This window comes from Danio rerio, chromosome 23 (genome assembly GCF_049306965.1).
Source record: "Danio rerio strain Tuebingen ecotype United States chromosome 23, GRCz12tu, whole genome shotgun sequence".
Classification (NCBI taxonomy): Eukaryota; Metazoa; Chordata; class Actinopteri; order Cypriniformes; family Danionidae; genus Danio; species Danio rerio.
In genome coordinates this window covers 16,284,004-16,311,288 of record NC_133198.1, presented here as the reverse complement: position 1 = coordinate 16,311,288, position 27,285 = coordinate 16,284,004, and the positions used below count along the sequence as shown (strand labels likewise).

The 27,285-nt window shown below is 35.6% G+C and overlaps 1 protein-coding gene across 3 annotated transcripts; it reads left to right on the top strand.

Annotated features, from left to right (window-relative positions):
* Positions 1–80: 80 nt before the first annotated feature.
* On the top strand, positions 81–26,628 carry gss (glutathione synthetase). 3 transcript variants are annotated; one of them, XR_012398321.1, is made up of 15 exons: positions 81–288; positions 2,664–2,802; positions 4,138–4,283; positions 5,652–5,727; positions 6,177–6,316; positions 7,104–7,220; positions 8,913–8,993; positions 9,104–9,181; positions 11,921–11,990; positions 12,069–12,263; positions 15,132–15,213; positions 16,843–18,408; positions 21,706–23,576; positions 24,429–25,104; positions 25,171–25,987. XR_012398321.1 is itself a non-coding variant. In NM_001006104.1 (13 exon segments), coding segments are annotated over 12 exon segments (1,428 nt in total). In that variant the 5' UTR covers positions 106–288; positions 2,664–2,673; the 3' UTR covers positions 26,261–26,628.
* The last annotated feature ends 657 nt before the right edge of the window (positions 26,629–27,285 follow it).

The following is a 27,285-nucleotide window of genomic DNA, read 5'->3' as shown; positions in this document are numbered from 1 at the left end:
ATTGCGTTCATTACAAAAGAAATGCTGCGCGGGCACGTCGACTTTTGCGTCATAACTATCCTGTTCGCTGATTGGTCGCTGTCAGCCATTGATACAAACAGCGCCACACACACACACGCACACACACATACATTTACATATCTATTAGCACGCCTGAAGCCACTTCATTTGTGTCAGTCTCATCACCTTCAGAGCAGGTGAATAGGCATTAAATATATTATACAGACTCACTGTAAACAACGACCTTCAGAGGCGCAGGAGAGACCAAACAGAGCCCGCGACTATCAGGTTTGGCTTAACTCTACAACTATTTGGGCTAATTGTTGACATCCACCTACTGTGCTGTTTGTGAGTGTAATAGGGTGAAGTTATGCCGTGTCATGGTGAGTGTAGAGATATGATCGTTTCATCATCATATAACGCTACCTTTAGCATCTTATACTGTTTACAGTTTCATTCAATTGCGATTCAATGAAGTCGTAAATATGTCACTTCCCCTTTCTGGGAGCGTAACGTTAGTGCAAAGTCCCAGTAAAGCTAGTAAATATTGTACACAGTATAAGGAGGTGTATGTTAATGTGTTATTTATTATATCAGAAAGATGTATGTGGGTCAAAAACCAAAATGCATTTTTACAAAGAACAATTGAAGTTTATTACAGCCATTATATATAAAATAAAGTAAATATATACACACACACACATATATATATATATATATATATATATATATATATATATATATATATATATATATATATATATATATATACAATACTACTTATACATTTTAGCATGATTCACAGAACACACCTATTAAAATATTGTTCAATGTAGAAATAGTTGAAAGTCTAAGAAAAATAGATGAATTATCTATAAAAATGTCATGAAACAATATACATTTTTCATATATTAAAGGTTTTCATTAGAAATTGCTGTACAGCCCAAAATACTCCTTATTTTTAAAATTTAAATCTCATACTTTCTTTAAAACCTTTAGCCATTTGGCATTAAGAAGTTTGTAGTGGTTTAAAATGGTATTTTGTATGATTACTTATAATGTTACAAGTTTAATTAAGTACTAGTTAGGACATTTTTTACATGAACGTATGCTTAACACTGAAAGATCATGGAATACAGTTTCCATCTAGGCATGTGCCGGTATAAGATTCTGACGGTATGATAACCTTGGCTAAAATTATCACAGTTTCATTGTATTGTGATTACTGCTCTAAAATATATTATTTTAAATGTCTGGGTAAAAAAAAAAAAAAAAAAACTTTTCTCCCTCATTGAACACAATATATTTTAATTTAAGAAACGTTTATAATATTTTGGAGCAGTAAACATGCCAGGCTAAATAATTTAAATGAATCATTAAGTTTTCATTAAGTCTTCATTAGTTTCAAAAACACTGATTTCTTTACAATTTAAAATGGCATCTTTGGAGATCTTTTCTGCTTAAAAATACTGTTATCCTAAAAAAGATATGTATAGGGTTATAAATTGACTTTTTTAATGTGATATAAGTTACAACATTGAATGTATTTGTGTTGCCTGTTTTTTCTGTGATGTGTGTAATGTGAACGCTGATGTGGTTGTGTGGTGAAGCCAAAGAAAAAATTCCACTTGTGGACGTAAAGTAAAGTAAAGTAAAGTAAAGTAAAGTAAAGTAAAGTAAAGTAAAGTAAAGTATCTTACATATACCATAGGAACGGTATTACAGAAAATGTTGGCGATTTTAAAACCTTGATTTTTTTCCAAACTGCGTTATACATTGTACATTGCCATATCGTCTTATGCCTATTTCCATCCATATTTTAACATTTTATTTTTACAAAAGTCACTTGAAATGAGAAAACTCATGAATTTCAGGCTTTCTATCTACTATACATCACGTTTTTGACATTTATACTTGTAATGTGGGTGTTAGGAAATTAGACAAGCCTGTTTTAAGTAGATGTGTATGTGTGTTTTTTGTTTTTGCATAATAACTGCACATAATAACTTAATATCTTTAATAATAACACAGGCCTTGTAAAGAAAATAAAATGTGTTTCATTTAAGTTTAATTTGATGGTGCTTCCATTACAGGAAAATAATGTACAGTTATTTTTAGCCTGCTGTATATTTCCCCAATTTCTGTTTAACGGAAAGAAAGTTTCTAAACATAATAGTTTTATTAACTAATTAGTAATAACTGATTTATTTTATATTTTCCATGATGATAATACATAATATTTTGCTGAATATTTTTCAAGATGCTAATATTCAGATTAAAGTGACATTTAAAGGCTTAACTAGGTTAATTAGGCAAACCATTGTATAACAATGGTTTGTTCTGTAGACAATTGAAATAATCTATTGCTGAAGGGAGGTAATAATATTAACCTTAAAATGTAAAAAAAAAAATTGCTTTTTATTCTAGCTGAAATAAAACAAATAAGACTTTCTCCAGAAGAAAACATATTATGGAAATACTGTGAAAAATTCCTTGTTCTGTTCAACTTCATTTGGGAAATATTTGGAAAAGAAAAAAAAAATCACAGAAGCGGTAATAATCTTGACTTGTATATGAAAATGTCTAGCTCCCTGAAAATCAGACTCCGACAAGTGAAGCATTTGCTTATAAAATGAATCAAATGTGTTTTATTCTGACTGCAGATTTAGTACTATGTCTGTCAAACTGGAGGACACCCTGAAAGATGAAAACCTGATCAAACGTTTAGAGGAGATAGCAAAAGACACGGCGCTGTTACATGGAGTGTTGATGCGGACCAAAGACACGCCAAACTCTCCTGAAGTAAGAGAACGTCTTTATCTACTTAGAAATATAATAAAGAAATGCATGTTTACTTGTGGTAAAATGTATGCAAAATATTTATTATGTTTATTGGTAAAAACTTATTATTATTATTATTATTATTATTATTATTATTATTATTATTATTATTATTATTATTATTATTATTATTTATAATGCTGAACCATGATTAATAAATGCTGTTCAAGTATTGTTCATTTAGAATTCATGTTAACTAACCACAAAACCTTAATGCAAAGCATGACAATTCATTGTTTAATGTGTGATATTATAACGTGTATTATTGTATTAAATGTATTATTATTTTCTGATGTATAGTACTTTTTGTTTATCTGCATAGGTTTTGAGCTAAATTTGTGGTTTTCATTTTATCTTAATACAAATAAAGCTTTCCCTTGTAGCATTTCAGAGCTAAAATGTCTAGTCCAGACTCATAGGTGGCAATTATTTTGTGAGTGTTTTGACTGAAGCACTGAGCGACATCTTGTCCCAGTCATGTCTGGAATTCTGTGTGTCCTCTGGCCGTTTTTGTTTCTGGATTATGGAGTGTTAGTTCTGCTTCATCGAGTGGACACTGTCAGAAACCTCTCGCTCAATCAGAAGTGACTGAATGGCTCTGGTGCTGTAGATGCATATTATAGTGTACACAAGATACATTTTTATTAATGTTTCAAATTGTCATTACCATTGAAAGCATGATTGGTTATTATGAAGCATGATCATTTTGTTCAGTGATATTAAATTTTCATATTATTATATCTCTAGTGCACTCAATTAAATCTGTGTTTGTGTTTGAAGTTTCTGAAAAAAGTTTGAGAGTTACACTAGTGTAACAACAGTTATAATGGGTTGATCTCTGCCAACAAACTTTTCCTTTTGTTTTGGAAGAAAAAATAATTTCCAACGCTTAAATTATGGCTGACAGAGTTAACGGGTGCATTTCATCTGGAAAAAAATCGGTATACCCCTATTGACAAGATTTTTTATTTGAAAAAAAAAAAAATAATTGGTCCCCTTTTTATTTCCTTTCTACAAACTTGTGAATAATATGTTCACTATGCCTTTAGTACCTACTTTTACCTTTGCAGAGCACTGGTGGTTGGTTGGTTGGTTGGGGGAATGCATGTTTATTTTATTGTTTAATTATTTGTATGACTGTTGGTTGTTTTTTTTTTTGTCTTATTGTTAAAATGTAAGGTTTATGTTTGTATATAAATATATGTAATATATATAATATATATATTTACAAGTAAATGTTTGCTAAAATTTCTTATAATAAAAATATTTAAACCATAAATCTGTATTTTTTGATAGGTGGTGAGTTATGCACCATTCACATTGTTTCCCACATCGGTGCCAGCAGCACTCTTTCATCAGGCACTGGCAGTGCAGACACAGTTTAACCGCTTGGTGGACCGGGTCAGCCAGAATCACAGTTTTTTAGAGGACACACTGGCCAGGTATAGTACGATTGCTCTGCTGCAGGTCGTCCCAAACTGAGGTTTCAGAGGCTGCACTCTTAGACCTTAACCATTTTTTTTTTACTGTGGAATACCGCCAACACTGTTGCCAGTTAGTCACTGTAATGGTCTGGTTGCAGTGAGCAGCCGGTTAAATACTGTACCCAAACCATAACTTTATTTGGCATTAACTCCACTGTGATATACACTCACCAGCCACTTTAACCTTACATGTTCATTGTCAGCAATAATACTCGGGTAGGCTGTGGCATTGACATGACACTCAATTGGTACTAATGGGCCCAAAGTGTGCCAAGAAAATATCCCCCACACCATTACACCACCACAAGCAGCCTGAACTGTTAATACAAGGCAAGACGGATCCATGCTTTTATGTTTCATGTTGCTTTTATGACGCTAAATTCTGACTCTACCATCTGAATATCGCAGCAGAAATGGAGACTCATCGGACCAGGCAACGTTTTTCCAATCTCCTATTGTCCAATTTTGATGAGCCAGCGCAAATTGTAGCCTCAGTTTCCTGTTTTTAGCTGACAAGAGTGTCAACCGGTGTGGTCTTCTGCTGCTGTAGCCCATCCGCCTCAAGGTTGGACGTGTTGTGTGTTCAGAGATGCTTTTTTTCATACCTTGGTTGTAACAAGTGTTTATTTGAGTTACTGTTGCATTTCTATCAGCTCAAACCAGTCTGGCCATTCTCCTCAGACCTCTGGCATCAACAAGGCATTTGCGCCCACAGAATTGCCGCTAACTGAATATTTTCTTTTTTTTCGGACCATTCTCTGTAAACCCTAGAGATGGTTGTGTGTAAAAATCCCAGTACTGTAGCTGAGCAGTTTCTGAAATGCTCAGACCAGCTCGCCTGGCACCAACAACCATGCCAGGTTCAAAGTAATTTTAATCAAATTTTGTCCCTATTCTGATGCTTGGTTTGAACTGCAGCAGATCATCTTGACCATGTCTACATGCCTAAATGCATTGAGTTGCTACCATGTGATTGGCTGATTAGAAAGTTGTGTTACAAGCAGTTGGACAGGTGTACCTAATAAAGTGGCCGGTGAGTGTAAATGTAATTGTTTTTATCGCTGTAAGTTATAATTTAAAAGTTATTGTGAATTAGTTAATATGATTTAAAGTAATGTTTTCTGTTAATGTTGAAATGTTATGAAAAATATTATGAAATGCAACTTTAATGTATTATAGTTTGATATTTTCCTTCGGCACACGGCTTTCAAAGATATTTGGTTTTTGGCTCCTCATACGAAAAAAATTGTGCATCCCTGTAATGGAGGCTTTACTGTTAGTAATAATGTTGCTGTATTAAGTATCTTTTTTTTATTACTTCAAAAGCACCATCAAAGTTGACGATTTTACAGCCAGACTTTTCAACATCTACAAACAAGTTCAGCAGGAGGGCCATGCTCAGGTATACCGGTAATTGTTTACCACTCATTTGCTGATTCATTTAAAGAGATAGTTCACCCAAAAATCAACAAACCCACTTTTTACTCATCCTCAAATGCTTTCAAACATTGACAAGTTTCTTTTTTCTGCTGAACACAAAAGAAGATACTGTGAAGAATGTTAGAAACTGGTAATCATTGACATCCAGCAGGAAAAACAAATACCATGGAAGTCAATGTTTACTAGTTTCCGGCATTTTTTTCTAAATATTTTCTTTTGTGTTAAACTGAATAAAAAAAAAAACAGGTTTGTGAATGATGAGTAGAATTTTGTTTTGTTTTGTGTAAATCAAATCCCTTTAAATTTCACGTAAAAAAGTTACATCACTGTTTAAATTCATAAAAAAAGAAAAGTAATCAATTTGTTATATAGATGTAAATCTTAATTTATTTAACTCCTCTTTCATTCAAGAAAATAGTAGTGGGTCTGAATCGCTCAGACTACATGTTAGACCACAGTCCAGACGGTCGAACATCTCTGAAGCAGATTGAAATCAACACTATTGCTGCGAGTTTTGGTGGTCTTGCTTCACGAACACCAGATGTCCATCGGTAAGTCTGACCATACATTTTAAGTGGACCTATTATGCAAAAAAAAAATCACTTTTATGAGTTGTTTAAACACAGTTGTGTGGCAACAATGTACTGCTATATCTGCTGTCTAATGGTAAAAAGTAATTAATTCTATTGTTGTAATCACACTTCATAAAAAACAATGTGATTCTCCCTTTGTACGTGTCATCAGACGGGGAAAACCCCACCCATTAGTGTCCCCACTCCATTAATCTCTTCCTTGTTGGCATAGACACCCCTGAGTGAGAAGCGGCCGTTAAGTTTTCAACCCCTACCTGCTGAAGATAATGCCAGCGACAAAGAGGCATTATAAATGTGGAGTTTTAGAATGCACAAATGAACACCGTAATCTCTTTAGACTACCTTTTTCTTAACCATTTTGTTGATATTTTCAGTTTTCATAGACATATGCTGATGCACAGACATGTGTAGCTCTGCCCTCTTTTGAAAAGAGCACAATATTGAAAGCGACAGTCGCCAAAACTGCACAATTTGCCTAGGGCATCAAAGGCCGTTTCAAAGAGTTGTAATCAATATTTTATGAGGTATTTTGAGCTGAAACTTCACACTCTAAAACACTGAGCACACTGTACACTCATACACACTGTAAAAGGGTCATAATAGGTCCGCTTTAAAGCTAAAAACAACAACAACTCTATAAAGGCTATTTCAATTGAAGCAAATTTTGCATTAAGGTTTCTGTGGTGACTGAATGGTGTTTGTTGTATGATGGTTAATCTCTGATAAACTTCTCATTTGTGTAAAGGCACATTCTGAAGGTGGCAAACCTGCCAGATGAGTGCAGTCTTGTTCTCGACAACAACCCAGCAGCAGGTCTGGCCAAAGGTTTGGCCAAGGCCTGGGAGCTTTATGGATCCAAGAGGTGTGTTAAAAAATGGTGTCTATACATGAATTAATTTAATTGGATTAAATTGAAGGCCAAGCTGATTTTTTTAGAAATCATTGTCACATGCTGATTAAGAGCTCAGGAAACATATCTTGTTATTATCAATGGTTAAAATAATTATGTTGCTTTAAAGCAATGGTCTTAAACTCAATTCCTGGAGGGCCGCAGCTCTGCACAGTTTAGCTCCAACCAGCTCCAACTAACACTTACTTAATAGTTTCTTGTAGTCTTCAACACCTTAATTCGCTGGATCAGGTATATTTAATTAGAGTAAGAGCAAAACACTGGCTGTTTCTCTATACGTGTTCTTCAGAGATCTTGCGTCCTCGTGTAATGTCATCATGAACTGCCAAAGTTCAGTTCCAAAACTCAAGGCCGCTAGAATGGAGGATGTGTGAAAGATCACAGATGAGATATTGATATAGAGGATGCATCGGTGCAGACTTGAGCACCAAACTCTCTTTAGAAGTATATAGATTAATTATTAAAGTTCAAAGATATAACTTGTCTCAGGAGTTTCCCTAAACTAGACTGTGAAAGTAAACCTTATCATGAAAATCTTAATAAAGGCATAAACACATTAAAGGTGCTTATTTGCTAAAAATTCATATTAAAATTAGTTTTATTTTTATTGTGCAACGTATTTTATATATTTTATATAGTTTGAGACCTATGCTTTAATGGGACAGTTCACCCAAAAATGATTCCCACCATTTTTTCCCACCATTTATTCACATGAAATTGGTTCCAATCTTTAATGAATTTCTTTCTTCTGTTGAACACGAAACGGAATGTAAATTTGGAAAAGAAAGCAGCCATTGACACGCATAGTAGGAACAAAAATACTATGGAAGTCAATCACTCTAGTTCACTCATAGGATGTTTTTGACCTCAAGTAAATTATCCTCTCGAGTTGAATTATTTGAACTTTCGCAGAAAACATGAGCGATTGTGACGTTTGCTCCACCCAGCTGAAGTTCATCTATATTCATCTATGTTTGCTTTGACATTTTATGTAATCTACCTTTTCAAATACTTCATTTTGGTTTTGAGTTTAACCCAGGATAAATATTGACATGTATAGTATTCTTTATGAATAGAAAGTTCAAAGCAATTTTTTTAACATTATATATGACTTTACTGTCATGTTTGATTCATGTAATACATTCTTACCTAAAGAGAATAGTTCACTTAAAAATGACAATTTGCTCACCATTAAGTGCTTGCAAAAATGAATGAGATTTTTTTATTCTGTGGAACACAAACATAAAGGATGATATTTTCAACAACGCTGAAAATTTACTTTTATTGTAAGAAAAATGGTCATTGTTTTTTTTTTAAATACATTTTTCAAAATATCTTCTCTTGGGTTTGACAGAATTCAGAAACTCAAACAGGTTTGGAACAGATGAGGAGGATTAAAAGATGAAAGATTATTTTGTGAATTATTCCTTTTAATAAAAGTCTTTTTATATCATTTAAAAAAAATTCTTTAAAAAAACTGTGTACTGACCCCAAACTGTAACGTACTTGCACTTAAAATATTCATGCACCAGATTACAAAAGCTATTGTTGTAGTCGCTCATAGTTTTTATTGTCACATTAAGAAATGTTTACTTTGCAATCACAATGATAAAGTAACTTCACGTCTGGTTTCGTTCCTTTCAGGGCAGTGGTTTTGTTTCTGGTTGAGAATGTACAGAGGAATATTTATGACCATCGATATGTGGAGAACGAGCTGTGGAAAAGGTACAGGAAGTGCTCTAATCGGGATTGTGCAAAACATTTCTGCCTCCTCTTTCCCTATCCAAGAACATTTGTTGGTATTGAAGTTATGATTTGTTATTTTGTACATACAGAAATATACCTGTAATAAGAAGACAATTTGAAGATGTTTTCAGGACTGGATCTCTGGATGAAAGCAAGAGGCTCTTCGTGTGAGTTATTTAAGATTTAATATCAGACATTTCTCATCTGTGTTTTTAACACACTAATGCTAATATTGTAGAGCTAATCATATTAAAGGGCTATGAAATCCCCCTCTTTCGGTTTAAGTTAATCCCAGTATTTAAAAAAAAATGCTTCATGATGGTCTTGAAGCGCTGTGAGTAGAGGGAGGAGTGGACGTGGCCGGCAGAGCAGGGGAGAAAGAGGGAAGCGAACAACTGTCACTTGACGCACAAAGTCAGACAGAAATCATGAGGAGACCCATGATTTTATTGTTTACAAAGTTAAAATGCACAGAAATAAACAGTAATTTAATTTCGTAATTTAATATACACATAACCACATTTTGTTATATCATTATAAAGATAATGATGTAAACATTTTAAATGGAGGAGGACTACTCTCCTACTGAATCCCTGGTCTGAATGTAGACACAGTGGATGGCAGTGCAGCAGGTCTCTTGCCCTGTCTGTTCCAACCATTAACCTTGCCGGTAATCCGGAGGATTTTAAAAATAGGCAAACACAACAGCATGGAGAAAGGCGATGTGTCTGAATAGTAACAAACTAACACCGACAGCTTTGCTGTATCCGCCCTGAACAGCATCGTGGGGAAACACATGCAGCAAACCATGTGAACCATGGATATAAACACATAACGTTATGACCCTTCATGAAGGCTAAATATTGCTTGCCATGCGCGGACGTGGTCTCACCCAGTCATTGGGTCTCACAGCTTGGCAGGTCTGCCTTGCCTTCGGAAAGCATCCTCTCATGAACAATTTAAAAGCCGAGTCTTCTCATAGGATAAGAAAACTCGACTATGAATAATAATGAGAAACCGACACATCATCACTCCACTTGCAATTTTGCGCTACGTCACTGTTTTTGATTTCACCCTAAAAATTATTTTAAACCTGGAGGATGAAATTAGCTTACAAAAGCTCAAAATTATCCAGTTTTCCCAACAAATAAAGCTGACAGGTGCTAATGTTGTCTTAACTGATGCTCAACACACACAAATCTGTTACAATCTCAAAAAAGTACTCGAGGGTGTCTTAAATCTTTAACACACTAATGCTAATATTGTAGAGCTGTGCGATATTTACTGTCTGCAATAATATCATCATTATAGATCTAACAATGTGTGAGCTCAGCTGAAGTTGCCAAGTATATAAAATAAAATGAAAATGCGTCTTAAGAGTCCAAAAGCATTGAATACATGATAAAGGTAATTGGAATACTGCTAAAATTAGCTTTTAATTCAAGTTATGAAAGAGTTTTGTGTTTTATAAGAGATTATTCATTCATTCATTCATTTTCTTGGCGACTTAGTCCCTTTATTAATCCGGGGTCGCCACAGCGGAATGAACTGCCAACTTATCTAACAAGTTTTTACGCAGCGGATGCCCTTACAGCCGCAACCCATCTCTGGGAAACATCCACACACACATTCACACACACACTCATACACTACGGACAATTTAGCCTACAAATTCACCTGTACCACATGTCTTTGACTGTGGGGGAAACCAAAGGCACCTGGAGACATATATAAGAGATTATATAATCAACTTTATATTTTAGTCAGTATTTTATTTATTTATTTATTTATTTTTAACCATTTTTGATATATTTTTTCTTTAAATATATATATATATATTTTTTAAGTTTTACCAATGTTCCCTGGTTGATCAAATTTCTCTCATATGACAATTACACAATAGCAATTGTGGATTGCAGCAAAATATGTGTGAACAGAGATTATTTTCTGAAGAAGATTAAAAATGCCAGTCTAAACCATGGGTGTTTTCATCCTAAAATGAAATTTTAAAAGGAAGATGCACTATTGTAAATGGCACGTCAGCCATACATTCATTAAGGCAGCCATCTTGTTTTCTTCACCATGAATCAGCCATTTCGAGCAAATCATTTGAATTAATAGGTTGTTAATGGCTGACTTTAGTCACTTTTTTATAATAAATTTCAGGCCTAAATCTGCCATGGTACCAGCACAAAAATACACTACAAATGTGAATTATTGTTAAAAATGACCTATATCTCTTTTTTTTTTGCATCATACAAAACATAGAAATGTATTGGTTTTCAGTCATTAAAAACATTTACATGCTTTTCTGACTCTTATGCCGACACAGATTTTTGGGCAATGCTTTGAAAATTGTCAACAGCTCAACAATAAACTGAGCAAATTTACTACCCTTTCGTTATGTTGGTGGCTAGTTTTGAGCCATTGACTTTCATTATAACATAGTTTCTTGATTGCAATTCATGGCACCATATTATTATGTACTCTTGATTATTTGTGGTTTTGTGTGTGTGTGTGTGTTTACCTTAAAATGTCTAAAAAAATCATAATAAGCACTTCGGCTCTCAGAACTACATGGAGTAAACAAAAACCTAGTAAGTGTATTTATGCTAGCACACTATATTTAGTTGTTTTACTACATAGAACTCCATATGAAAGCACAAAACCTTTTTGGACAGGCCTATCTAAAAGATTAATGCTGTCAGCTGATAATCTACAGTAACAGTGACACATGATTTCATAGTTATATCGTGTCATAGCTTTGCTACCCAAAAATTTAGTTATAATGGAAGTCAATCGGGCAAAAACGGCCACCAACCTAATGAAAGTGTAGTAAATTTGTACATTACACAAAGGTTAAGCATTTTATGTTTTTCTAATTCATTAAATAATTCATCCTTCAGAGATGGCCATGAGGTAGCCATTGTCTACTTCCGAAATGGATACATGCCTCAAAACTACACCTCAGAGCAGGTGAGGATTTATTTCCCTGTAGTAAAGCCAGACTCTTATTAGAAATACAATTGGTTTGATGTGTGATTCGGGTTTCAGAGCTGGGAGGTGCGTTTGATGATGGAGCGCTCCGTGGCAGTGAAGTGTCCAGATATCAGCACTCATCTCGCTGGGACTAAGAAAGTCCAGCAGGAATTAGCCCGGCCAGGTGTTCTGGAGTGCTTTTTCCCTGACGAACCTGAAACAGTTGCTCAGATCCGGGCGACTTTTGCTGGACTGTACACGCTGGACATGGTAGACATGGTTATTTTCATTTATAGTCAACAAAAGGAACGTTTTAACTTCAGAAAAGTTAAGATGTCAATATTTGGTGGAATATTCCAGATTGTTCAATCAAAACAAGTGAAAACCAAATAAATTTTCTAAAAATATATATAAAATTTTTAGTTGAAATTTAGAAGAAATATGAATAGCTCTTCATATTTTACTCAAACCCAAACCTTGTAAACACAGAGAATTTAAATAGTTTTCGATAACTGCATGAGATTTAATTACTAACAAAAATAGCGTAATGCAACGTAGCTTAGCATAAAAATAGCTTAACGTAAAGCGAATCTTTTTAAAGTTTACAAAAAAACGGTGAAAAACCCAAATGTGAAGTCGTGTTTATCATGTTTTTAGAACGCATGACTGTAGTATTAGTAACCTAGTAACCAACTGTGAACAAGGCAAATATAATGGAGATTGATGATGGTGATTAATCACATGGGTGCAATGTTTGCCTCATCAGATTTTCCTCAGCAAATGTGTCATTTTTGTTTGAAATGTCTTGAAAAGTCTGAAACCACCTCAAGTGAGCATAACAACCTTTGCAAATTGAGGAATTTGATTTGAAATCTGTCATTTTTCATCACTCGTTTCTTATGCGATACCTTAAAATGAAACCCGATAATGCTTCATCAGTAACTATAACAGTACATTAAATTTATTTGAAGTATTAAAAAAAAATCGAGAGAATTACTGAAGTTTGATAAAAGTAGAATCTCATAGAACTTTACAAAATAGATCTCGCTTTTTCTACAGCTAGATATATTTATACCATATTCATATCTTTTAACTCATTAAATGTAAAAGTATTTAGATTTTGTTCTAAGGAAACTGACAACACATATTTAAATAAGGGACAAATGAAATCAAATCAGAACGTTAAATCGTGATTAATTTTTTTAAATTTATAACCAGCCGGTTGATCTCAAAGAATAAAGTCCATCAGCAGCCTGACTCAAAATGGTTACTTACCAAAAAAACTAAAGAATTAGGCACAAACATTGAACTGAGCTGTAAAATTTTAGCAGCAGTTTAATTAAACGTAAAGTTTACTGGAAGAAAAAATGTTTCAAACGGCATATTGCATAATATTGTGTGTCTATGTGTATATAGTGGTTCTCGTTGCAGGAGTTAGGTTCTAAAAATAGAAATCTGCGAAGTAGTCAGCTTTATTTTTTACAATTATTATAGATGTTTTAGGGTTGGAAAACCCCTCATTATACACTTTACTTAAACAGACACTCTTGTTCAAACCTTTATAGAAAAAACAAGTCCAGTATTATAGAATGAAACCAAAGATCAAAACTATTTGATTCTCATTTCTTTATTTTGTAATGGCGCCCTACAGCCACCTAACTTCTACCTTCCGTTAACATTTCCAACTTTTTGTAAACTTTTTGTTTGTTGTCCAACTCTTATGTCCAACTTATGTCCAACTTTTTGTGCAATGGTTAGCATCTTCCTTTTGAGTGCTACAGCAGGTGCCTTTGACGATGCAGAACGTTTCGTCGAAATTGTGAGAAAACATGCATACATACAGTACAACACTTACTTCTAGATTTGTGTAAATTTGGCAAGCTGAACGCATTCTGTACAGGAGCCACTGCTCAGAGGAGATTGATTGACTGGTCTACAGCCAGTCAGGATGCAGAACTCAATGAGCTAATCAGGACGCAGAGCACAATGCGATGTAAAAATAAAAAATAATAAATAAATAATAATGTTAAATTTCTTGAAAAAAATCTGTGAAACTGTAAGTTCACAAAACGTGACCCGCGTTATCGCAAGGGACCACTATATACTAATGTATTCACTAGCAGTCAAGATGATTCAAAGTACTTGGATGAGCCTGTTATTATTTTTAAGGGTCGTTTGCTGGGAATAACATCAAATAATTCTGACTTCATCTGTATTTAAACTAACATTAATATATATATATATATATATATATATATATATATATATATATATATATATATATATATATATATGTATATATATATATATATATATATATATATATGTATATATATATATATATATATATATATATATATATATATATATATATATATATATATATATATATATATATATATATATATATATATATATATATATATATGTATGTATGTATACCTTTGGAATGTCATGATTGACCAAGCAAAATCAAGTATTCTGGAGAGGCGTGTAATAATAATGTTAGTTTAAATACAGTTGTAGAATTATTTGCGCCCTGTATATTTTTCCCCAAATTCTGGTTTAATGGAAAGAATATTTTTAAACATAATAGCTTATTTTAAGAACTAATCTCTAATAAATAATTTCTTTTATTTTTGCCATGATGACTGTAAATAATATTTTACTAGATATTTTTCAAGATAGTAATATTCAGCTTAAAGTGATATTCAAAGGCTTAACTAGGTTAATAGGGTTAACTAGGTAAGTTAGGGTAATTAGGCAATTTTTTTATGTATAAAGATGTTTTGTTCTGTTGACAATCTGAAAAAAATATTGCTCAATAATAACCTTAAAATGGCTTTAATTAAATTTAAAACTGCTTCTATTCTAGCCGAAATAAAACCAATAAGACTTTTGCAAGAAGAAAAAATATTATTGCAAACACTGTGAAAAAAAATCCTTGCTCTGTTAAAAATCATATGGGAAATATTTGAAAAAAAAAATCACAGTGAGGGCTAATAACTTTGACTTTAACTGTATTACGTATTAGAAAAAGTTTTACACTTTGTCAGAAGCAATATTGAGCGCCACTGTATAAACTACTTTACAGCATTTCTCTAAAAACATTTAAATGGATGTCCTGTCTTTCCATAGGGGGAAGAAGGTGATAATACCGTAGCGATGGCTTTGGCCAATCCAGATCAGTATGTGCTGAAGCCTCAGAGGGAGGGAGGAGGTGAGTATCACAAGTCCTGTCATGCGTTTGTACTGTACACCCATGGGGGAAGACGTCAAGTACAGCATGTGATCAATCATCCTGCATTAGCCAATGTGTTATGATGGGTGTGTTGCCCATTTAGTAGTAATAGCACAAAATAAGAAATGTTTTGTAAGAGTCAAGGTTTAAAATCAAAAGCAAAGATGTCTAAAATGTGGGTCAGGGATGAAAGGGGGTATTACAGCCTATTTTTTGAACATATGAAAGTATTTTCATTAATTTTTAACATGATTTACTGAACACGCATTAATATTTAATTTAGTAAAAGTGGTTTATGCCACAAAAAATATATATTTTGATGAATCAATTGATGGCTTGATAAATTCTGTCTTTACATATTACACACATTGCCCTATATATGGATTACAGTGCAGCCTAAAGTAGACATGGTACCAAAATTTCAGTATTTGATACTAATTCCAGTAACAATACATGCTTCTTGGTACAAATTTCTGTATGAAAATAAAGCAAAACATACCAATTAACAAATCTTTTTATTAACAAAGCTGAGTAAGATTTTAATGGTTTAAGTGGTTATTTAAAGTCATTTTTTAATTTTACAATTTTTATAATAATTTAAAGCACAAAAAAATTCTATTACAAATCAGTCTTAATTTTTTATAAAGACAGAGAGAAAGGGCGTCAACCACATTTCATTAAATGAAAAAAAAAAAGAATAAATACAAATAGCTAAATTGTAGCCTATTGGTTAATTTGACTGCAGCCCCATAATATAAACAAATTATCATATGAAAACTGTCATACTTCAATTCACAAGGTTTAACTTATTTGTCATCAAGAAGTGTGAAACAATTTAAAATACAATCATGGTGACTCGGTGGCTCAGTGGTTAGCACTGTCACCTTACAGCAAGATGGTTGCTGGTTTGAGTCCCCGCTTGCTCAGTTGGCAATTCTGTGTGGAGTTTGCATGTTCTCCCCGTGTTGGCATGGGTTTCCCCCGTGTGCTCCAGTTTCTCACAGAATCCAAAGACATGCGCCATAGGTGAATTTATTAAACTAAATTGGGGCTGTAGTGTATGAGTGTCTATAGGTGTTTCAGTACTGGGTTGCAACTGGAAGGGCATCCACTGCGTAAAACTTATGCTGGAATAGTTAACGGTTCATTCTGCAGAGGCGACCCCTTATGAATAAAGGGACTAAGCTGAAGAAAAATGAAGGAAATACAATCACCTAAACAGTTAAATGTTTTACATGTCATATTTATGTATTTAAGATTTAACATGAATGGTGCATATGCTCATAAGGTGTTTTTGAGCATATGCAACATGCATGTAAAATTTGAAATACATAAATGACATGTAAAACATATAGGCACAGTTATTTTTTCGTTGTGGTAAAGAAGGAGCTGAGCCGAAAGACAACTTAATTGTTTTATGTTTAATTTATGCATTGGGACAAAGTGAAGGCATTGTGTGGAACTCAGCAGTTTTTGTTTACAATACACAGTGTATTTTTGGAACTTGTGGAATTTGTGGAACTTAAGACTGGTTTTATGGATCAGGTTAAAATGTACTTATTAAATATTAAAAAGAATTTCACAAAGATATCCTACTCTACATCACAGGTAACAATATCTACGGCAGTGAGATCTGCGAAGTGTTGGAGAAGCTGAAGAACTCCAGTGAGAGAACAGCCTACATCCTGATGGACAAGATCCAGCCCGTCCCAGTCCAGAACATCCTGCTCAGACCCGGAGCTCCTCTGAAAGTCAGCTCCTGTCTCAGTGAACTGGGTGCATTCGGGGCGTACGTCAGGTGAGATTACTTCTAGCAGTTCTTCAACACAATCACAGCTTTTGTCTACCTTTGTTCTACATGTGATTACTGCTTTAGAAATCATGGGTTGCACTTCTGGTTTAGAAATGAAATAACTGAAAGGAATCATTTCAAACAATAAGGCTACACTACCAATAATCCTTATTGATAGTGAACACTGAGTGGGAGGTATTTTTAGGGAGATATCAGAAATTTCCTGATAATTTACTCACCCACTGGTCATCCAAGAAATTACTTTTTTTCTTCAGTAGAAGATTATTTAGATGATTTCGAACTGAATACGTGGTCCTTGGTGATTCATATAATGGCAGTAAACAGTGATTAGGTCTTTTAGATAAAAAAAATAAACATGCAAACAAGTCCAAATCTATAGCCATGGCTCCTGATGACACACTGATGTCTAGTAGTGAAGTGAAACGAATGGTCTGTGTAAGAAATTGAACATTATTTACAATGTTTTCAGCTAGGGGTGTAACCGGTCACAGTTGATCCGTGTGATAAGGGAATATAATGATGATGGAAGAAGTTGTGGTAGGTCATTCGTGATGTGGTTTCTTAAATTAAAGCTCCTCAGTCTTCAGTTTGCGTACCCGCCCGCCCCCTGCTCCTCAGTCTTCTGTTTGCTCTTCAGTTCGATTAATGCATTCAGTGTAAACTTCAAGGTTAATCAATAACAGATTGGAATCTTAACACCCACGGAACATGAATTATAAATGATGATGATTTGCCTATGTTTATTAATCCTCTGAATCGCTGCATTCAAATCTGTGTATGAAAAAGTAGTGCGGTCCCTTTTGATGATAAAATGGCTTGGACAGGAGGTCAGGTGATGCAGTTTGTTGATAGATATTGGTGATTAGTAGCCCTCATGCTTTAGTCATCAAAAGCATCCAGAGTGCAATCGAACAGCACGCGGGCATGTACTGAAAACTGACCAGGCTATGGATTAAAGCTAATAATATTGTAAATAATGTTAAGTTTCTTACATGGAATGACTGTTTCACTTCACATTACCTTAGTGTGTCATCAGGAGCCTTTCTTTATTTGTTAATTTTCCTCCATTTTGGTTAGAGCCTTATGGATAGAGATTAGGGATAGAGCCCTGGTTAGAGAGGTGGTCCGAAGGTTGCAGGATTAATGTCGGTTCTATTTTCTTTTTCTTTATTTATTTATTTATTAATTCAATTCAATTCAATTCAGCTTTATTTGTATAGCGCTTTTACAATGTAGATTGTGTCAAAGCAGCTTCACATAAATGGTCATAGTAACTGGAACCGTGCGGTTCAGTAACTGGAACAGTGTGGTTTAGGTTTTAGTTTTTAAGTTCAGTTCAGTTCAGTTTAGCTCAGTTCAGTGTGATTTAATCATTACTGAGAGTTCAAACACTGAAGAGCCAATTCATTGATGCGTAGCTCTACCAATCCTGAACCATGCGAGGCAGTGGCGACAGCGGAGAGGGAAAAAAAACTTCACCTGATGGGAGTGAAGAAAAAAAAACCTTGAGAGAACCAGACTCAGTTGGGCACGACCATTTTAATTTCTCCGCTGGCCAAAAGTCTTGTGCAGAACTTCATTCGCCGTGGTTTAGGCTGGAAGATGGCCTCAATGAAGACTCGTCTGTCCCTGGAGCGTCGCTGGAATCAGACACATGTTCTCCACTCCCCACGACCATCAGCGCAGCAGCAGCTCAAGATATGGCCTGGTCCCGGATATGGAATCCTTGGGATCATCACGTCGCTGGTCTTGGATCCAATCAGTGACTCCGCCTAATCTGAGGACCTCGGGATGAGTATCCCCAGGTGAAAATAGAGAATAAAGAGAATAATTAGCGTAGCTGCTGTTCATAGTGTATATAAGCAAGATGCAGAAGCCAGTGTGGAACCCGCTAGGTGATGCATTGAGTGTATGCTTTACTAAACAGATAGGTCTTTAATCTAGTTTTGAACTGGGAGAGTGTGTCTGAGCCTCGGACATTACCAGGAAGGCTATTCCAGAGTGTAGGAGCCATGAAAGAGAAGGCTCGACCTCCTTTACTTGATTTTGCTATTCTAGGTACTACCAGAAGCCCTGAATTTTGAGATCTTAAGGAGCGAGTTGGTTCGTAGCGAGACAGAAGGTTGGTTAGATAAACAGGAGCTAGATTATTTAGAGCTTTATAGGTGAGAAGTAATATTTTAAATTCAATACGAAACTTAACAGGCAGCCAGTGTAAGGAGGATAAAATTGGGGTTATATGATCATATTTTCTAGACCTGGTCAGAACTCTGGCTGCTGCATTTTGTACCAATTGAAGTTTGTTAATAGAGGATGCTGGGCAGCCAGCAAATAGAGCATTACAGTAATCCAGTCTCGAAGTCATAAAAGCATGGACTAGCTTTTCTGCATCTGAGATGGATAGCATATTTCGTAATTTAGCGATATTTCTCAGATGAAAGAAGGCAGTTTTTGTGACATGGGATATATGGTTTTTAAAAGTTAGATTGCTGTCTAATATGACACCCAAATCTTTTATAGTAGAGCTAAAGCTAACTTTGTATCCCTCTAATTGTAAATTGAGTTGCGAGATCAGCTGTGTGCAAGATTTAGGCCCAATAAGTAACAATTCTGTTTTGTCTGAGTTTAAGAGAAGAAAATTGTTGGTCATCCAGTCTTTGATGTCTTTGATACACTCAGTTAGTTTAGAAAGTTCAGACGTCTCGTCAGGTTTAGTTGAAATATATAATTGAGTATCATCTGCATAGCAGTGAAAGCTGATCCCATGTCTTCTAATAATGTCTCCCAGAGGTAGCATGTAAATTGTAAACAGTAAAGGGCCTAAAACTGATCCTTGAGGCACCCCATACTTTACTGGGCAGATTTGTGAAGGCTGTCCATTAAGATTCACAAACTGGTAGCGGTCAGTTAAGTATGACTTAAACCATTGTAGAGCCTGTCCCTGGACACCTGTAGACTTTAAGCGATTTATGAGGATATTGTGGTCAATGGTATCAAATGCCGCACTAAGATCGAGTAAAACTAATAGCGAGACGCACCCTCGGTCAGCAGCTAAGAGTAAATCGTTGGTTATTTTCACTAAGGCGGTTTCTGTACTGTGATGAGCCCTGAAACCTGACTGAAACACTTCAAAAATATTGTTCGTCTGCAGAAAAGAGCATAATTGAGTGGAAACAACTTTTTCTAGTATTTTAGACATAAATGGAAGATTTGAAATAGGCCTATAGTTAGCTAAGTTGTTGGTGTCTAGTTGCGGTTTCTTAATAATAGGCTTAATAACAGCTAGCTTGTAAGAGTTTGGAACATGGCCTATAGATAAAGAAGAGTTGATAATGTTAAGAAGAGGTTCTCCTATAGCAGGTAGCAGCTCTTTCAGTAATTTTGTTGGAATTGAGTCCAGCATACACGTAGCTGGTTTAGAGCTATTTATAATTTTTACTAACTCTTCATGTTCTATGATTTTGAAGCAGTGTAGGTTATTATTATGATTTAATGAAATATTTACAGGATTTGGAGTATAAGCCGGTGCAGAAAGTTTGGCATCTACTATTTTCTGTCTAAAGCCTTTTATTTTATTACTGAAAAAATTCATGAAATCATCACTACTAATTTGCGGTGGAGTAGTTTGTTCCAAGGATGACCGATTATTTGCTAATTTAGAGATGGTGTTAAATAAAAATCTAGGATTGTTATGATTATTTTCTATCAGTTTGCGCAGGTGCTCGGTCCTGGCAGATTTTAGAGCCCTCCTATAGCTGGACATACTGTCTTTGTACGCAATTCTAAAGACCTCTAAATTAGTTTTTTTCCATTTACGTTCCAGGGCGCGGGTTGCTGTTTTGAGCGCACGAGTATGACTATTATACCATGGTACAGTTTTAATCTCTCTAGCCTTTTTTAATTTGATGGGTGCCACAGTATTTAGTGTGCTAGTAAAGATGGCATCCATACTGCTGGTTACTACATCAAGATCATTTGAGTTTGCGGGTGCATTACGAAATAGAGAGAGATCAGGTAAGTTATTTATAAATTCATCTTTAGTTGACGGAACAATAGTTCTACTAGGGCGGAGTATTGGAGCGGGTTTGCTGATTTCAGGTAAACATAGCTTATATAGTAAGAGGTAGTGATCTGTAATATCATCACTTTGTGGTATAATGTCTACGTCAATAACCTCGATTCCATAAGACAGAATTAGATCTAATGTATGCTTTAAGCGATGGGTTGGACCCACAACGTTTTGCTTTATCCCAAGTGAGTGTATTAAATCCATAAACGCGAGCCCTAATGTATCATTAGCGTCATCTATGTGGATGTTAAAGTCACCTACAATTAGTATTTTATCAGTTTTGACTAGTAAGTTAGAAATAAAATCAGAAAATTCTTTTAGAAATTTGACATAGGGTCCTGGGGGTCTATATATGGTGATTAAAGCGAGAGATAACATAGGTTTTTGTATAGTATCTGGAAGCTGAACATTAAGCGATAATACTTCAAAGGAGCTAAACATAAGTCAGTTTCTCTGTTTAATATTAAGGAAATCACTAAAGATTGATGCAACTCCACCACCACGACCAGTTTGACGAGCCTCATGTTTATATAAGAATCCTGGAGGAGTTGCTTCATTTAAGCTAATATAGTCATTTTGTTTCAGCCAGGTTTCAGTGAGACAGAGTGCATTAAGATTGTTTTCTGTTATTATTTCATTAATGATAAGTGCTTTAGGTGCAAGTGACCTGATGTCACTTGCACCTAAAGCATAAAGTGGGAACCTTGAGTTGCACTGTAATATTACACTTTGTGTCACATAGTTTAGTTTGTGTTTTATTGACAATGCTCAGTAGTTAAAAACAGGGCTTAATTTGTGCCGGACTCTCCGGATCTCACACCTCTGAAATCTGATCCGGCACCTCATTTTACTTATCCCCCTCCTTAACCGCCCTCCTCCCTCGTCCGCTTTTCACTTTCACTTTTGTCCACCGTCCGCGACACCCCACCGCCATCCAATGACCGCCCCAACCCCTGTCTCCACTTTTGCGTGCTACACCTCTTCATCCTCTGGTGACATGCCGGATCTGTTACCCCGATTTGTTCCGGGACCTTGTAAGTCACAAAATAAGCACTGGTTAAAAGTGATTAAGTGGTGCAGCAAATTTCAGGATGCTGTAAATTTTCTTTCAACATACCATCTAATGTTGTCATGTTTTTAATTCAGCACTGGAACAGGAAATAGCTCACTCCTGAAATGTATTCCAGCAAGCAAGGTTAACTTACTGTCTGCTAAACCCTGAACTCTGGTTTCATTAACATCAAACCCGCTTACTCGAGGTTTGTCCTTTCCAGAACTGCTCCTGGGAGTAGATTCAGTTAACTATGAACTATGAGTATGTTAACCAACAGGGTTCATACGGTCATGGAAAACCTGGAAAAGTTGACACAGCATTTTCCAGGTCTGGCATTGTTTTACAAAAAGTTTTAGGAAAATCATGCAAATTTGTTTAACAACAAACTTTGAATATAGCTCGGTTGTCTTTACTTCTTTTCTGTTCTTGGCCAGTCAAATGCTCTTTCATTATTAGTGCTGTGTAAGCATTATCTAAATACATTTGTATTACGCCCCAAGTCTAGGGGAAACAAAAAGGGCATAATAAACGAAGGAAAAACAAATGTGTTGGGGTGGTGGGTTTCCCAAACAAAACAAAACTTAAAGCAAAAGATTCCCTTCGATCGACAACCAAACTCACACACTCAGTTGAGAGTATATATGAATAGATTTATTATAGAAAAATGTGGTTAATATAAATGAGCATTTCGTCAGGGTGACCACAGGCCAAAATAACAAACAAAAGAATCTATAAAATAAATTCACTAAATTACCCATTACTATTTAAAGAAAAATACAAAAAAGTTTACCTAACTCCCTAAACATAAACAAAGTCAAAAGTAATCAAATAAATAGGCAGGTCACCCCTACACGCTCAAACTCTCAAAAACATTTTAAAGAATGATGTTCATCAGTACTATGTTGGTTGTTGGTCGTCAGCCGAAGGAGTGAGGGAAACTCAGGAGCTCCACTACAAACTCCGAACTCACAGAAATGAGCTCCCTGATCCCTGCCGGAAGCTCCTTTTTATACATGCTTTTGCGACCAGCAGCCAATCAGAACAGGGAATCACGTCGGTATGGGAGCCTATGAGACAACAGAAAAACAAGGAGGCGGGACAAAAGAAAAAGACAGAGTACAATCCGCAATAATAAATAAATAAATGAACTCCAGTCTTAACAATTTGATATAGATTAAAAAATAAATTTAAACTGAAAAGATTGTTGCGTATGTTGTTACCACATACATGTAGACATCACATGAAACATTTGGTCATGAAAATTAAAAGTCTTGGAAAAAATGTGTATGAACCCTTGGACCATTAGCACAAAAGACAATAGCCTCTTTCACACAGTGATACCGGTAAATATCTGGAAAATTTTCTCAAGTGACTACTGGTGAATTCATAAAAAAGGTGTTCACCAAGTGTGCCGCAAGCCTGCGTTTGAGTGAAGGTCTCGGCCGTTAGATCGCCCCCTGGGGGCTGGCTACAGTACAAGTCATTAAGCCCGCCTCCTCCGTGTTAATGAAGGAGACCTGAGCCCAAATAAAAAAATTTATTACACTTGCAATAAAATATCCCGAAAGATGGTTCTGGTCGATTAAGGCACTGGTTATTGTGCTGAAATAAGTGCAGATCTTCATTTTTGTAAACAGTTTGTTTTTAGCAGTAATTTAATGCTTTATTAGTTTGCTGATACACGCCTAACCACCCAGATAGCAAAATACACTCAGGCCAGTTCCGGCTAGATTCTCGCCTGCCGGAGACTTACCCCTCAGAGCTCAGACTGACTACCTCTGCTGGACCTACTCCGGATGCCTGGACTCACTGCCCGATTCTAGCCCGAGTCAATCGAGCCAGATGCGGCGGCCGAGCGAGCCGGCGCTGCCGCGTGCGAGCCGGATTTAGCCCGCGACGCCGCAAGTAGGTTATGCGCTGCGGCCCGGAGCTGGCGTGATTGAATATGTAAAACCCTCATATTTGTTAACGTTATTACATCCATTTGTGTTGATATGACAGCAAACGCATGCTGAGAAGTTCGGGGGGCGTGGTTGATTTTACATAAAGCGTTTGGTTGGAAGCTCAACTCCGCTCATTTTCGCGGCTCCTCCTCTGGCTCCATCAGACTGTCCTTCTGCGCATGTCAAGGCTCCAATTTCAGCAGTTTTTTGCGACACTTTGTGCCCGTCAAGCAGGCGTTTTGCCCTTAAGGCGTTCAATGGGAAAAGGGGCTGTCGCGTCGTCCATATTTTTTACAGTCATTGGTGTTCACACAGACACAGACGTTCCGTAATATTTCCGGAATAGACCGTTCCCACATCCATTCCAAAATACCAGTAAATTCTGACATCATTAACCAGAAATGATCTCTAAATGGCCGCACTTGTATTTGTAAAAATGTATCGCTTTAGCACTCCTGAAGTTGCATTGTGAGACATCCAAAGGCAGAAACGCGAACTGTGGCTAAATGTTTACACAATTGACAAACTTACATTACAAATTCTGGTGATGGCTCAGTATTGTAAACGACTTATATGAAAACATATGGAGGAACACTTTCAAATGTCAAGATGTTTACAATATGTGTGTGTGTTGGCGCTCACCGGCTCCTTCATGTGCACGCATCAAGCAGAGCTTAAAGGTAAACAAACAGCATTTTATTGATATTTTTTTTCACAGATGGCATTAGGAGGGAACATAGAAATGTTATCTGACTAACATCTACAAGCTAATATTGTCTGAAAAAATATAAGGCAATTATTTTGATAAACAGTGCAGATGTAAATGCATCTGAATGTTCTGATTGGCTAGATGTCTCACGTCAGTGTTTTCTAGACGTGAACGCAGTCTTTCCAGCAATCATCCTTATGCGTTCACACAGCTCAGCATTCCGGCAAATTACCGGTAATCTAACAACTTCTCTTTCTGGAAAATTGCCGGAACTAATTTATCGCCATTTTCAAAAAAGGCCTGTTCACACATACAGACCTTTCTGGAAAATTTTCAGTAATTTTCCAGAAAGGTCTGTATGTGTGAAAGGGGCTATTGTCAACAGAAGACCAAAACCATGGAAAAAATATGCCAAAATGCAGCCTTATACACCACTTCTTTCATCTTCTTCTGTTTAATGGAGAGTTATAAATGTGATCGGATGTTAAATTTGTTCGTGAAAATATACTGACATAATTTGCATTGACAAGTGAAACATTTTTACAGGTGCTGTAAGTTTTTGACTCTTTTAAAGCATAAAAATACTATGTGTTTGCAGTATTGCATATAAGAAACATGCTAAGTGAACATACTTTTTTTTTTTTTTTGAAATTCAGTTTTTATTTCCAAAAATGAAAAATACTTTTAACAGCTATTACCCCTTTACATCCCACACCGTCCCCCCACCTTAATGTTATATGCACATCAGCAAACATGGAATAACTCTAGTTTAGACCAAGCCATTAGATAAATTACATCCAATTTGACATTCGTTGTATCAGATGATGATTATAAATAAAAGTAATAAATTAAAATAAAAGGCAATAAATGTCCTGTAAAATGATATTCAGACTCAGGGTATTTGCATTTAACACTGAACAAAGCACATGAGGTGATCATTGTCAGTTTTCTGTATTTCAGCTGCAAAAAATAGGAGCCATTTCTAAAATAAATTTCATGTGTTGGTCAGGACAAAAGCTCATTATAAAATGGAAAATATTCCTTCTATCGCGTGGCATTTCTTTTATTTAGGTAATCAGGCAACCTGTGCTTACTGTGTTTTGAACCAGGAGTGCAATACCTTGTTCAGCTACTGCATGTCAAACTTGCACCTTAAAGTCGAGACAATAAAATAAAAATAAGAAAGAAAAAAAAACAGAATGTCTGATTGTTTTGTTAAATGGAAGCTACTCTCATAATTTATGCTAATGTCAGGAAAAAGATGGAATGAACAAACATCTTCAGCTAATCACAAATGAATATTTTCCCACGCAGGAAAGGCAGTGAATTGATGTTGAATGAGTGCGTTGGTCATCTTCTAAGGACCAAGAGCTCGGAGCATGCAGATGGCGGCGTTGCTGCAGGAGTAGCAGTGCTGGACAATCCACTTCTGGTCTGAACCACGGCGACACATGCTGTACTGGAGGAGAAACGCGTATGACTGACATCGGGGGATTCAGCCCAAATCATTTCTACCTGAGACCTGTTTGATCAAAGATTTAGAGTTGAATATCCTCTATTGATGAAGTAATCAATCAGTTATGACTGAACTACTTATTTCCTCAATAAGTTTTATACCTCATTCAAGGGTTGATCTGTTGATGTTTAGCCGTTAATGTTTTATAAAAGCAAATTTTGTTAATGCTTTCTTGGATGGTAACAGATGTTATTAACTCTCTGGTGATGTTCATTTAGTCATCACACTTGTGTAGTTCACTGTCAAAACAGACTGGAGACCATAGTCCTAAAGAGTCCGAAATTTACCCACTAATATATTGATATTCATTCATTCATTCATTCATTTACTTTTTGGCTTAGTCCCTTTTAATCTGGGGTCGCCACAGCAGACTGAACTGCCAACTGATCCAGCATATGTTTTTTACGCAGCAGATGTTCTTCCAGCTGCAACCCATCATTGGGAAACTCCCATACATTCTCATTCACACACAAACATTACAAAATACACCTGTACTGCATGTCTTTGGACTTGTGGGGGGAAACCGGAGGAAACCCACACCAACATGGGGAGAACATGCAAACTCCACACAAAAAATGCCAACTGACCCAGCTCGGACCTGTGACCTTCTTGCTGTAAGGTGACAGCACTACCTACTGCGCCACTGCATCGCCAATTTATTGATATTTCTTTTTCTATTCTTTAAAAAAAGGCAAACATAAATAGTAATGAAAGACATATTACATGCAATGGATGTAAATTTAATATAATTTGACATAATTCACATCTATCTATAATCTATTGTAAACTTTTCACAGAAAATTAGAAATTTTTCACAGAATTAGAAATTTACATACAAAATTTTCACATATAAAAAAAATTATATGACCTAACGTGTATTTACACACTGCTTCCAAAACTTTCCTTTCATAAAAAATAGTATCGGGTTTGATTATCAATATTATATA